Source organism: Phyllostomus hastatus, unplaced genomic scaffold (assembly GCF_019186645.2).
Source record: "Phyllostomus hastatus isolate PE091 unplaced genomic scaffold, TTU_PhHast_1.1 phas_scaffold_317, whole genome shotgun sequence".
NCBI classification, from domain to species: Eukaryota; Metazoa; Chordata; class Mammalia; order Chiroptera; family Phyllostomidae; genus Phyllostomus; species Phyllostomus hastatus.
Window position 1 is genome coordinate 11,376,515 of NW_025334023.1, and position 15,289 is coordinate 11,391,803.

General features: G+C 40.0%; 1 protein-coding gene across 14 annotated transcripts in view; it reads right to left on the reverse strand.

Moving 5' to 3' along the window:
• Positions 1-15,289, reverse strand: part of DLG2 (discs large MAGUK scaffold protein 2) — a 1,902,487-nt gene that overhangs the window by 358,821 nt on the left and 1,528,377 nt on the right. For all 14 annotated transcript variants that reach the window (XM_045817849.1, XM_045817836.1, XM_045817835.1 and 11 more), the window contains one exon: positions 9,620-9,776. In XM_045817849.1, the coding sequence (XP_045673805.1) occupies positions 9,620-9,776 (157 nt within the window). The remainder of the gene's footprint in view (positions 1-9,619; positions 9,777-15,289) is intronic.

The window sequence follows — 15,289 nt, forward strand, 5'->3', positions numbered from 1 at the left end:
CCATTCTCCTAAAGAGTTTGCAAAAAAAAATTTGAGCTCTGAGTGTGCATAGGTGTTGGGGAGCACAAACAGGGTGACCTGACCCAGACAAGGGGACTAGAAGGATATTTATGAAGAAGTAATGTCTTGACCTTGGACTGAAAGATGTATAAAGTGTAGCCAGGGGCAGGGCCAGGGAGCCCCAGCCAGGGGCAGGGCCAGGGAGGAAAAGTGATGCAGATCAGCATGTGGCCCAGAAGCAGGGAGAAGGCACCATCTGAAGGGTGATAGGATCTAGAGAATGAGAGGGAACTTGGGGAGATGTGAGGTTAGCCAGGAAGGAGGCACATTGCACATCGCACACCTTCTAAGGCCTTCAAAGGGAATGGGGATGAAAGGGCAGCAGGACTTGTGGAAAGGGTTTAAGCACAGTAAAGATAGTTGCCTACTCTAACATGTGGTGGGGGAGGGGGTGCTTCCCCACACTACCAAGCAATTCTCCAACACCAGCTGGGCCTCCTATAATTCAAGTCGGTTCTTACACTATCTACCCAAAGATAGCATCAGATCACACAGGCTAAGGGCTCAGTCTGATAAGACCGCCCACCCCTTACCCCTAGACCACTTCAGATGCCAGTTATCATCTGTGCTTCTGAGGGACTGGCTATAGATCAAAGTAATGACCATCTTGGATTTTTATGAAGGCTTCATTACATATACATAATTAATTAGATCATTGCCCATTGGTGATTGATTCAATCTCCAGCCCATATTCTCTCCCAGGAGGTCTGAGGTTTTGGACTAAAATTTCCAGTCCTCCATGTGGTTGCCCTGGCAACCAGCCCCCCATTCTTAGGTAGAATCCAAAAGTTACATCATTAGCATAATTGCAAACACACCTTTGCCACTCTTTTCAGTTAGGAAATTTCAAGGGTTTTAGGAGCTCTGTGCCAGAAATGGGGATGAAGACCAAATATTTATTTCTTATTATAAATCATAACATCCTACAGGGGAATAGCATGGTTGGAGTTGATAAAACTTGTGAGGTTAACATGGAAATTGAAGAAAATAATAACTTTGAAATCAGGCAGGCTGAGAGTCTAGTCCTAGCTTCACCTTTTGCTAACTGTGTGGTCTTGGTCAAGTTATTTAAACTTTCTGAGTCTCAGATTTTACCTTGTGAGATAACAGAAGTAAGACTGTGTGAGGCACATACTACATAGGAAATCCACACTAAATATTTCTTACCCTTCTCCCTTCTCACTCTGAATTCAAAGTCGTTTTGTCCAGAATTGACTATAAGGGTGTTTGGAGGAATTAATCTTTTGGGGCTTATTTGGTAATGTGGAATCCAGGAAAGATTCCCAGGAAATTGGTAGTGGTTGTATTTGAAGCCAAACAGGAATTGTTACTTGAGGAGAACAGCAGTCTAATTTCAATTACAAGCAACCCTGGCTTTGATTATGTTAAGAATTTCCACTGCTATGTCCACACCATGATCTTCCTTCCCAGCTGTCCTACCTAATTAGGTTTACTTCATCATAATTTTCTATTCTCAAAGTCTCTAAATACAGAAAGGAGAGAATTCTATTTATATTTCTACTGATTTTTTCTCTTTTTGTATTGTTGCTCAAGTACAGTTGTCCTGATTATCCTCCTATTACTCTCTTTCCTCCTACCCACCTCCACCTTCCACATTCAATCCTACCCGCCCCCATTGTCTTTGTTAGTTCTGCTGATGAAAATGCACTTATGAGTGGCCTTCTGTGGGTCTATCATCAGACAGAACACACACATGCATGTATACACATATACATGAGGCATATATTACATACATGCACGCGCCTTCACTTCATACTTTTCATGAAGAAAAATGACATTAAGTAATGCATCCAAAGTGAGAAAATTAAATGAAAATCTGGACATTTGCTTCCTTTTTCATATACATTTTTCTAGTTATTTTCATATACTATGGGATATGAACCTAGTAGTATTTTTGCTGCAGCTCTACAAGTTGTGATATATAATTTGTTTGTGACACATTAAGTAAGCAATACTTAAGGAATGTAACTGGAAAAGAGCAATGCTAATTTTGGTTTCCTACTATGCATACAAAGCTTACTGAGTTTACCCATTTGACATGTGTTACACATTCCATGCCAGACAATAGTGTTGCTTCCTAAGTGGAGCCTGACCTCTCAGGTCCCTCTCAGGTAATAGAAGGCCTTTATTCATTCCAAGTTCCTTTGCTGTGGAAATTCAGTGCATGCATGGGCACGTGGTGAGAGTTCTCTCTCATCAATATACTATTTTTTCTGTTACAGCAGTGAAAGACGTCCATATGGCTTGTCAGTAAATAACTGTTGTTCCAAACCCTCCCAGGTGTCTCACAACACTGGCCACCTGGAGGGACCCACCTCCCTTAGTTCTGCGCTGTGGCACTGTGGCCAGTCACAAGACAGGCTGGTGCTAACTTGTATGTGCCATTGTATGTGTCAAATTGCTACATATTTTGAATATCCCCCCATGACTGGAAAAAAAGAAAAAGCCAGGGTGCTGGGGCCGAAGTGAGAGTAGAGGAAGTGGTGTATAGCAGGCCAGTGAGCCAACCAGGTGCTAACTGTACCAAGACTCAGAGGCCTTGTCAAGAATTTTGGACTTTAAGGATGACAAAAAGCCATTAACAGGTTTTAAAAGGAGCATTCAAAAGTCTGAAATTCAGTTTGATGATACCCGTTCCAGCTATTCTCAAAGTGATATTTCCATGAATGTGTTCTGTATGTTACCAGGTCTGGGAAATGCCCCTTAAAAAACTCTTTCCGGAGGCTGGACATTTGTGTGCAATGGTGATGTTTATACATCTTGGGCAATAAACAGAAATAAAGGACTCACAGGGCAGAGTCAGGACCTGCCCAGCCCCTACCCTCTGGAGGGTGGGCCAGAGGTCAGCCAGGATGGCGGGGCTCTGCTGCCAAGGCCAAAGAAAGATCTTTCCCTTGAGCAGGGCAGCTGGGAGCCCTGTGTCAGTCAGCAAGGTGAGGGCAGGAAAGTGGGAAATGTGAGCATGCTCCACAATTGAGGGTCAAAAACCAGGGACTGAAGAGTAGTGAGTGTAGAGGGTGAGGTTCTTTGGAGAGAGCACTGCCTGGAACAGGAACTCGGGTTGGGCAGGCAGCCTGACTTGGACTGGTCACAGTTAGGGTAACAACTGTTCACCTTTTCAAAAACATCATCAACATTGCTTCCTCCACTTTCTTAGATTTCACTTGGAAGCTGTGTAGCGGGGTGCCCTGGCTGATATAGAACCCTGGCATTTCTCAGAACTTGATGAGAAGGAACAGGGGGGCAGGGTGGAAATGCACATAAATACATGTTATTTAATGTCTTTTAAGCTAAAGGGGTTCAGTATTCCCTTCAGCAAATACTGCCTCTTTGAGCAAAATTATAAAACAGGCCCTTGGTGACAAGGCTGTGTAGGAAGAATAGGTCTACCCATTTTCTTGGGGGATGCTGTGAAATTACCCTTAACCTGAACATGGATGTTGAATCACTCCAGTTTGCATGTATGTACTGCTGTGTTTAACCTAGTGTTGGTCTTTGGGTCTTTGCCCTTCTTCTGGGCATGGGAGGGTGGATTGGGTGAAGCTCAACTAGAAAAAATGTCCTCCTGGTCATGGGTGACCAGAGCTGGGACTGATGCTTGTTCCTGAGGGCAAGGTGGAAGTTTTGTTGGAGTCTGGGGGCTCCAGTGTGGAAGACGAGAAGAAAGAAGTTAAAGATGCTCTTTGGTGAGACTTCTGGTCAAAGCTGTTGTGCTTTTGGAAAGGTGACAGAGCAACATGGAGCTGGGGAGATGCTCTTGTTCCTGTCTCTACAGAAGCCCCCAAAGCCCCTCTGGTATCTTGGGGTGTGCTGGTTTCAGGAACTTTGAGAAAGAGACCCTTAAGTAGAAATTCTCAAGTACTGAAAGCTGTGTCTGCAAAGCTCCTCCATGAGGGAGGGGCCAGAGCCAGAGAAGAAGGACTTGGCCCATAATGGCACAGTCACTGAAAGGGGTGGGTTTTGTAAGCTCCTAAGAGGATCACTTCAGGGAATCAGGGAAATAACTGGGATATTTTTTTGGGGGGGGTGGGGGAGTGGGGAGCAGGGGGCACAGGTATAATGCCAGAAGGGATTTAGAATTAAAGTGAGGTGACAGTATAAATGTGACTTAATCAGTACCCCAGGGTGTTGAATAGTGTACATAGGACCCAGTTTTATTTAAATAACTTGACAGTAAGGATCTGGTGCAAATACAGTCTTTTTCCTATGTCTAGTTCTAAACATGAAGATAGCTATGTACCCTGAGAATTAATAAAAAACCCAGGTCTGCTGTGACTCATTTCTACTTGCTCTAAATACACAATGTAATTTTAATTTCAAGTTAAAAATTCACAATTACCTATTGTCCCTTCATCCAAATAGCTGTAGCATTTCACTTCTCATAACACTTATTCCTAATCATGTTATTTAACTATTCCCAGGCTCTCCAGAGTGAGCTTTGGAGTAGTAAGATCAGCTGGAGTGATCTTGTTTAGACTCTGGAGGAAGGAATAAACTAAAATTGCTTGGGGAGATAGGAGAGAATCTCTTTATAGGGGTATTATCTCTATGTGCTCTGCTCCACATTTCTTTCATAACAAAGCATCGAAACAAATAGTAACAGAAGCATTTCTATCTTTTCCTCTGCAGGAGGAATGCCTGAGGAGACAACTGCACTAGTTAATGTGATTGCATGCTGAATGCCCTAAATTTTCCTTCATGAAAACCTCTAGAAGAAGGTTCAATGACGGGACTAGACTTTCTACAATAAAACCCTGAGAAACACAATATATGAAAGAGAATTTAGACAGAAAAAATCACTCACAATACATGTATGGCATGTAGTCTCAGGTGATAATTTCTTTACCTTTCAGTATCTTAACTGGTACTTTAGTCCTCTAACTCTGGTGGTGAGCCAGGAGTGGAGGATAATCTACAACTCTGTTGTAGCGCCTCCTTCTTCGAGGGCTGTGCGAGGTGTTTAGAGAGTGTATGAACACTAGATGGCGCCCATCATCTTCAAACATAAAAAGCTGGTTGTCTTTTCTTTATAGGTGGATATGACAACTACTTGGTAGGAAAACAGTCAATTAGGGCAACTATAAAAATATCTACGCAAGCATTTTCCACTGCTGGTGTCCTGTGAGGTGCTCCTTATGTGAAGGGTTGGTGGTCAAATCTGTCTGGAAGAAACCATATACCCTGTATTTTGCTGTATATAATGCACACCCATGCTTTTGATCCAAACTTTCAGGAAAAAAGTCCTTTGTTTTAATTTTTAATTCAGTTATTTATTTATTTATTTATGTTTAGATGCTTGTTTTTGTATTATAAAGCAATTTTAGCATTTAATTTTGGACATATTATGGTACAAGACATTTTATGTAACAAGTAATTACAAAACACAAGAATAGATACAAGGTGTTTCAGGCACTATCCATGTACAATGCACATCTTTTATTTCCCTAAAAAATCTGGGCAAAAAAGTGCACATCATACATGTCAAAATACGGTACTTTATTTGCCTCTAAGGAGATTCCTAATGCACACTCATAAGAAATGTTTTTGAGAAGTTTCAGTGGAGAAACTTGGTACCAGGGAAACCACTCTCTTAGAGGCAACAGAATACAACCCTGCTGCTTTACACTTTGGGAAATGCCGATGTAGTCCAAGCCTTGTCCCAAAGAAGGGATGGCTCAAACTACCTAAAGATACCCGTGCTCCTTATACATGGTTATCTGACACTGTTTAGAAAATATCAGACACAACACCAATCCAAAAGAACCTATGCACCCAAGTGTTCATAGCAGCACAATTTACAATAGCCAAGTGCTAGAAGTAACCTAAGTGCCCATCAGTAAATGAATCAATCAAAAACCTATAGTACATTTACACAAAGGAATATTACGCAGTAGAAAGAAAGGAGCTCTTGTCCTTTGCAACAGCATGGATGGAACTGGAGAGCATTATGCTGAGTAAAATTAGCCAGGCAGTGAAAGACAAATACCATATGATCTCACCTTTAACAGGAAGCTAACCAACAAAACAAACAAGCAAGCAAAATATAACCAGAGACATTGAAATTGAGAACAGGCTGAAAGTGACCAGAGGGGAGAAGGGAGGGAATTTCAGGGGAAAAGGGTGAAGGGTTTACAGGAACAAGTATAAAGGACACATGAACAAAATCAAGGGGGATGGAAACAGAGGAGGGAGGTGGAGAAGGCTGGGGTAGTGGGGAGTAGTGGGGGGAAAAGGCAGAAAACTGTACTCGAACAACAATAAAAATGTATCAGACACATTTTCAATGCAGTTGTTAGTAGAAATAGCAAGATTGATTACTTACACTATGACATGCTCTAAGTGTTTTGTCTCTTCCTCAGTATGCTGTCTATATCTACTGTATACCTACATCTATGTACTCACACACATGTTAGATAATATGGATATATACGAATTTAGGCTGTGAACATTTTGAGGATATTTATCTCATTCATCTTTGAGATTTCAGATCCTAGTAAGAACCTGGCACATAGTAAGCCATTAGTAAAATAAATAATCTAGGAAGATTCTATAGTCTGTGTGGGAGAATAATTCTGGAAAATAGGAATGGACATTATGCTATGATCAGAAAGGTAATTGTCTATTATATGTTCCTTCTCTATAAAGACTAATTGAAAGCAGAGACTTACCTTCCCTGAAGATTCTATTTTTCTTCTCTACATTATGTTACTGCTAGTATAACCAGCTTGCAAATGAATTTTATATGACCTAGTAATATGTATTGAATTTTGATTTAACTTGAATATCAGAGTTTTTGTTCTTGTGTTTTCCAGGAAGGCATAGCTTGTCCTGATATGTCCAGTGTAAGCTGTAGATATAGAATATTTTTCCTGCATGTTCCATTGTTAATAATTTGATTCTGACAGTTTTCTTTTCATATTGTAATGTTTGAGCTAGTCAAGCCTGTTTGTTCCTTTCTCACAATGTTAACCAACAAAATTCCAACACTGAGCCTTGAAGCTAACTACTTTCTAGCTACAGTTTAAATACATTTTTGAACGCTAAGAAGGGAGAAATTTCACTCTTTTTTTTTAAATTTCAAAAAAGCAGTTAACAGTTTTATCATTGAACTATTCCTTGCAAATGCTTTACTCAAAAAAGGATATATCTGAACTTCAGAGATTGTTGTTTTGTTCAGTGAATTGTAACTCTAAGAAGACTATATAATTCCAATTGGTTGCCTTATTTACAATGTGGTCCTGGCAATAATATTTAAATGGATACATCTACTTTTGAAAAGTAGAGATACTTGTCAGTTTTCTTTGTTGAGCCATAAAAAGATTATTAGCTCATTCCTGTTTTTACCACATGCATTGAGATTAAAATGAATAAAACCTATAGCTTAGTGGATTTCTCATTTAAACAGAGTTAAAGAGTCTAATGTTGAGCTCGGGCTGGGAACCAAAGTGTCCCAGGTTTGATTCCTAGCCAGGGTACATGCCTGGGTTCCCAGCCAGGGTACATGCCTGGGTTGCAGGCCATAACCCCCAGCAACCGCACATTGATGTTTCTCTCTCTCTCTCTCTCTCTCTCTCTCTCTCTCTCTCTCTCTCTCTCTCTCTCTCTCTCTCTCTCTCCCCCTTCCTTCCCTCTCTAAAAATAAATAAATAAAATCTTTAAAAATACTTAAAAAAAGAGTCTAATGTCATTTCTGTGCCTCAGTTTTCTTCATTATTAAAATGAGCACAATAAGCCTGAGTATAATAGGGTTGTTCCAGGATTGTTAGTTATAATAGTGACTGACTCCAAAGTACCATGTAAATATCAGCTCTCTCTAGCTCTGTGTGCTCCCGAGTGTGTGTATACACAGCGGCGGGTGCTAAGAAGATGCTGAATGAGACCACTGACAGGTTTGGGAGAAAGATTGTGCTGTGGCGAAAAAGAACACTGATTTTGGGTCAGGAACACCTCATTTTGAGTTTAACATCACATTCAGTAGCTGTGGAACTTTGAACAAATCATTTGGCCTTTCAGAGTCCCTGTTCCCTGATGTGGAAAGTGAGAGTGACAATAACCTATCTTGACATTTAGAATTTAAGATCCCCCAGATTAATGCCTGGGAAAGTGCTCCATGTCTGGGAAAACACTATGACAACATGAACTGAATGTTGGTTGTGATTAAAGAACAGTGTGGACCCCCAGTCTACAGATTTTGAGCCAGGAAGATGAAAATGTATTAGCAGGTTCTAGCCAGAATTTTAGAGTCAGATTAATCTCTCAGGCATCATATCATATCTATTCAATACTTTTTCATTCAGTAAACATTATTTTGAGAGACTGCTATGTGCCAGGAATGTCAAGGATACAAAATCATATATGCATAAGATAGAAAATTTGCTTCTAAGGGAATTTTTACCACTTAGTAGATAAAGCAAGACATAAAAAATATATAGGCAATCAAGTTTAACAGCATATATTAAACCTTATAGTTGTAGCTTATATATCATTTGAGTATAGAAGTAGATGGGAGAAGTAGTTGAAGGGGTGATATTTGACTCTTGAACAGTAGAGCAAGGTTGGGGCCTTTCCTTGTTCCTTCCACACTGAATCCTTCCAATTATCTACCAACAGATGAGTGGGCAGAACATGCATGCATGGAGAACCACAGGAACACACAAGGCATGATCGCTGAACACTTTGCTCAGGTCCACTGACTATGTTATATGGGTAAATCATGTGTGTGTTTGTAGGGGGATGGGATAATGGCTAACAAATACAAGGTTACTGAGAAAATTCCAGCTATAAATCATAGCTACAAAGCAAAGTACTAAGTACACAATGAACACCACACACTAAGTTCCTCACTGAGTTATGAACTATAACCTCAGTTCTAAGAACTAGGCTCTCTATGTAATTCCCCATTATTAGTTGCATGATTACCAAGTTGCAGTGTAGACATGAACACTTACAATGGATTTAACTACCTATTGTGAAGTTTACATGAGGGAGGCAGCTTAATGCAGTGGAAAGAAGCAGTCAATAAATATTTGGATAGGAGAAAGAAAGTGGAGAAAAAGGAAAAAAGGAAAGGTGGATAGAAGAAATAAAGGAGGGATGGTGGATGTGATGGGGAGTATAACTGAATATTTAAACCTCAGCTTGACTCTCTCAAGTTAGGTAAACTTTGATCTCTCTGAACCTTATTCTTTTCATCTGAACAGAGGGAAATACCTTGCAGGGTGATTGTGAGAATTAAAAATTACTTTTATAAAGTTCTTGGTAGATAATAAGTGTTCAATAACTTGTTGTTGGTAATTCTTGCATTTAGGTAAATGGTGACGCTGCTACCACTTATCAATGTCACCAGATTCTGTATAACATTATGTTATGCATTTGGGAGTAACAGACACCAAGCACCTGAACACCATTGAAACTTCAGTGTGCACCTGAAGCCATAATGCTCGCATCATTTTTCCTTTTAATTTAGGTGCATTTGGAATCACAACTAAAAGTGATTTTTTCTTGAATGGTGAGAAAGAAGATTAAGGAGAATACTCACAGATAGGATCTGGTCTCCTCTTTGGAGCTCCCCACTCAGATCTGCTGGTCCACCGGCCAGAATGAAGGATACGAAAATACCTTCTCCATCTTCCCCACCTACGATGTTGAAACCCAGGCCAGTGGAGCCTTTGTGCAGGACCACCTTGCGGGGCTCCCTGAAGAAACAAGCAGAGAACACAGCTCACAGGGTGACCCAATCAGGACTTGGATTGCTTTACTTTCATTAGGGACATATGATGCCAGCAATTCAGTACCTAGGACAACGGCTTCCCAAAGTAAGATAGCGCTGCGCTTCAAGAAAGATGCTGCTCTCAGGGAGGATGCTGAATGCCTCACTGGAACACATGCCAAAATACCATGCAGAGCCTTTCCTTAATTCCAAAACATTTTCTTGAACTAGCCTTACTTCCACTTCCACTTTACCTTTGTTTAAAATACCATTATAGTACTTGGCAAGGTGAATTTATCCAAAAAAGAGGGTGAAAACTTGGGGGAGGGGGCAAGAGACTGGTTTGGATAGGCCAGACATGAAAGATCTCACAGAGTGAATTAAAGCTTACTCTGTAGGCAGTAGGGACTCACTGGAAGACTTTAAGGTGCCAAGAATACTTAAATCTGTTTTAGAAAGATTAAGCAATTGTTATGTATAGGACTGTTGGAGAGGGATGTGCAGAGAGGATGGGAGGCAGAAAATTAGCTAGGACATTGACCAAGTAATCCAGGTTTCAGGAAGTGACAGCCTAAACAAGGGTGATGACGGTACTACTAAAAAAAAATATGAGAGAGAAATTTGGAGAGAGAACCAATAGGCCCAGATGAGGACTCAGGCATTGGAGGAGGAGAGGAGTAAGAACATCGAAGTAAATCACAACAGCGGGAGAGGAGTAAAATCAGGGTCATGAAGGGGAATATGATTTTGACATGTTCAGTTTCAGGTAACATGCACCATCCACATGGAGATGTCTGGAAGCAGATAGACACAAGGATAGGGATTTGGGTCCTTAGTGAGGACTACAAATGAAGATTTGAGAGTCATGAATAAAAAAGATGAGAGATCAAACCTTGAGCCAACAGTTCTTTGTGTTTGTAGAGAGGTTACAAAATTATGGAATATAAGATTGTGAGGGATCTTAGAAGGCATCTAGTTCTATTTACTTTACCAGTAGTTTTAAGAAAGGTATTCTTCAAGCCTTAGGTTTGACCAGTGTGCCTTTTGTATCACCTATCTCCTCTTCCAAGTATTTTTGTTTCAATCATTAAAGTTCTTCTATTCTCCTGTCTTAAGATGTAAGAATGACAAATAACCATCCAATGTATTTTTATGCTCATGACCACAAAAAGAATGTTATTGGCTGTCATATTTCCATGCATAAAGATATGCATTAAATCTATATTTAGCCTTATTATGAGATAAGGTGTATAATGCACATCACACCTTGTTATGGTACAGTATGATGTAATTTGACATAGAGTTAATTAGTTTTATTCTACAAATAGCTTGTAAACATCTACTATGTCAGGAAATATTTCTGGTGCTCAGAGAATTTGCAAGTAAAACAAATATCCCTGCCCTTACAGGCTTACATTCTTATCAGTGTAGACCACTAATAAGCAAGAGGTACAATAAATAAGTTTGTTATGTTGTAGGTTAGAAGACAATAAATGTTTTGGAGGGAAATAAAAGGAAGAGCTGTGTTGGAAGGATGGGCTGTGGCATGGATGGGCCTGGGTAGGATTCATTGAGAGAGTGACATTTGAGGAAAGATGGAGAGGTGAGGAAACTAGTCATATGGGCATCTGCAGGAAGAACAGTTCAGCCAGCAGAAACAGCCAATGCAGGGACCCTGATGGGAGTGCCTGGCATTGTGAAGGAGGAGCTAGGAGGCCAGTGTGGCTGAACTGAGTGAATAAAGGAAGGAGAATGGTAGAAGATGAAGAAGTCAGTGTATTAGTTTTCTACTGATGAGAGACAGTCACCACAAACTTAGTAGTTTAACACAACATCGATTACCTAACAGTTCTGTACATCAGAAATCTGAATGGGCTTGCCTAAGTCATTTGCCTAGAATTTCACAAGGCTAACATCAACGTGCCAGCCAGACGAAGCTTTAGTGGGAAGCTCTGGGGAAAAATCCACTTCCATAGTCATTCAGGCTATTGGCAGAATCCAGTTTCTTGTGGTTAGTAGGACTGCATTAGTTAGGGTTTTCCAGAGAAGCAGAGCCAACAGGAACTGTAAAGAAATTTTATTATAAGGCATTGGCTTGTGCAGTCATAGGTGCTATGAAGTCCCAGGATCTACTGCTAGCAAGCTGGAGACCCAGGAGAGCTGATGGTGGAAGTTTCAGTTTGAGTCTGAGTCTGAAGTCAGGGGAAGACCAATGTCCCAGCTTGAAGACAGTCAGAAAGAAAAGAGAAAGTTTTTTCTTACTATGCTTTTTTCTTACTATTCAGGCCCTCAGTAGGCTGAATGGGTTCACCCAGATTAGGGAGGGCCATCTGCTCAACATCACACATTGATTCAAATGTGAAGCTCATCTGGGAGCACTCTCATACCACCTGGTTCTGCCCCTTTGCTCCTGCTGGGTGGGAGAGGAAGTCCAGCTCTGTCTGGCCCACCAACACCAGCCCAGTAGAGGACGTGGAGGGCCATCTCATGGTTGCCTCTCCCGGCTGTCCCTGGTGGGCCCAGAATTCAAGCTATCGTGTAGTCCACCGGCATTGCAAGGGTAAAGGGACAGTTTTCCCTTTGGTGTTTGGGTAGAGGAGGGCTAGCATTATCAAAAGTTTCCTTGTCCTAGCAGCCTTCCCTTTTCCCAGGCCTTTGACTATAAGGAGCAGGTTTTCCCTGAGGCTTTTTTTCATTTGTGCCTGTTGGGGGTTCCATGGTGCAGGCATCTCCAGTGCCCCATCCAGGATATACGGGAAACAGAAAGAAAATCCAGGGAAAGCATTGCAGTGTCTTTCCTCTCCAAGAAGCCTGACTTCTTTCCAACTTTTAGAGTCTTCCTATGTTTGCTTGCTTTATTATATCTAATTTTTTAAGAGGAAGGATTAGAGAGAAATGAAGATATACCTTTTTTTTTTTTTGCAGGGTGGGGGTGGGGCTAGAACCAGAAGTCCAGATTCTGGACACAATTTGAAGATAAGGGTCAACAGGATTTTGATGAAAAAGCTATTGTAGAAATCTCTCCAAATATAAAACACACACTCATAGTGGGTCCAATGACATTCAAGCTATACTTGGAGAAAAGGGGGCCATTGTGACTCTGAGGTTTATCCATGTGCTAGACATTGTGCTTGATGCTTTCTATGCATCATTCCACTTATTCTTCAAAGCAATCCAATGAAGGAGGTGTCCTGATGTTGGCAACTACTGTGAAACTGTACTGAAAGTAAGATGGATTGATGATTGATAGATGGATAGGTCACCTGTAGAGCATGTGTAGGAACATATTAATAGTGGAATCTAGGTGGTGAGTTCATGATAAAATTCTTCAAACTCTTATTTGTGTTTGAACATTTTAAAGAAAATCTTGAGAAAAATAAACAACCTGATGAGGACATCATTATGACAACTTTTTAAATAGGTGAAATGAAATGGCTTCCCCAAATTTCTACTGTTCAGTGAGTTGCAAAGGCAGAATTAGTACACAGATTTTCTGACTCAAAATCTGAGAATTCAGAGCGTGATCTTTCCAGAGATTGCAAATCAGCAAGCTGAAGGCCTAATATGACCCACAGTGTTTACAAATTTTTAAGTCAGTTGCTCATGTTTAAAATTAGAAAAATTTGCCTAAAATGTGGATTTGTACCTTCATGTGGAATCAGATGTTCTATCAGCATGGCTCTCAAGCTTGTTGTAGAGCAACAATTGGCTAGAGCAGGGTCCTCTGTAGGAGGGGCACTCCCTCTCCAGTGTGCCATCACCTCACCTCTCTCTCATGTTTCCCAGGCAAAAAAGCTGTCAGTGGCATCACAGTTGCACATCTGGCAAAGTTAAGAAGAAAGTGAAGCATTCTGTACTGATGCTTCTATCAAAAATGGAAAAGTGAAAGCTTTATAATATTTTAGTAGAAAAATGAGAGAGAATATCTTTCCTTTGGAAGTAAGAATTATCCTTACATGTTTAATATGCAAAGTGACTCTGCAGAAAGAGCACTGTGAGGTATCATCCCCCGTAACTTCTCTATGCTACTGGCATGGGAGCATTTTGTTAGTGACCTCTGCACTTTGATATATTGCTTCCTATTTGTAAAGACACAAAACATGTAATCTTTGAGTGATAATAGGTTTGATTTATTTTGCCTGGACCTTATTTATTTATTTCAAATAATATAAACAAGTCTTTAAACCAAATTACTTGGAATTTTCTTAACCTGTGAGATTTAAGTGTCTTTTTTAAAATATAGTTTTACATTGCAGTGCATTATGATACTTATTTTAATAATGGGGAGAAATAACAAAGAAATAAGTCTTTAAAATTGTGTGCAAATAAAGTGTCTTAAGCACACTCCAAATGATTTACTTTTTCTAATTTAAATCCTTTATAGTGAGGACTGATTATATTAAATTATAGATTTTAATGTGTTTTCATGTATTCTTTCCTGTTAGAGGATAAAAACTATGCAAAATATTAGAAGTTTTATTTTACTCATACTTAGATAAGTAAATTCTCTAAGCTGGCTGAGCTTAGACACATAGCTAGTAAATATCAGAGTCCCTTTCTTCCTTTTTAAATTGTTTTAAGACTTATTTTTTTAGAGCAATTTTAGGTTCACAGTATAAGGAGAAGGTACAGAGATTTTCCATATAGCCCTTGCTTCCACACATGCACACACCCCACCATTATCAATATCCCCCACCAGACTGTTGCCTTTGTTACACAACTGATGGACCTACATGACATGTCATTATACCCAAAGTCCACAGTTTACATCAGGGTTCACTTTTGGCATTATACATTTTATGGGTTTGGAGCTACCATTATAGTGTCATACATAATAGTTTTACTGTCCTAAAAACGTCCCCTGCACTTCATTCTCTATTCATCACCCTCTCCACACAACCCTCTCCACAGAACCACTGATCTTTTTATTATCTTCATAGTTTTGCTTTTTCCAGAATGTAACGTAGTAGGAATCACACGGTATTGTCACTTTCTCAGATTGGTTCCTTTCACTTAGCAGTGTGCATTTATGTTTCCTTTATGTTTTTTCATGGTTTCATAACTCATTTCTTTTTAGTGTTGATTAATGTTCCATTGTCTGGATGTGTCACAGTTGATTTATCCATTCACTTGCCATAGGTCTTGGTTCCTTCCAAGTTTTGGCAATCATGAGTAAAGCCGCTATAAACATCGATGTTCAGGTTTTAGTGAGGATGTAATTTTTCAACTCTTTTGGGTAAATACCAAGGAGTAAAATTGCTAGATCATATGGTAAAAGTGTATTTAGTTTTGTGAGTAACTGCCAAACTGTCTTCCAAAGTAGCTGTACTATTTTACATTCCTACCAACAATGAATGAGGGTTTTTCACTAGCATTTGGTGTGAATGCTCTAGATTTTGACCATTCTAAAAGGAGTGTAATGGTATCTCGTTGTTTTGACAGAGCTAGTCTCTTTACCGCAAGTTAAATGTTTCATCCATTAAATGGGGAGAGAACTTA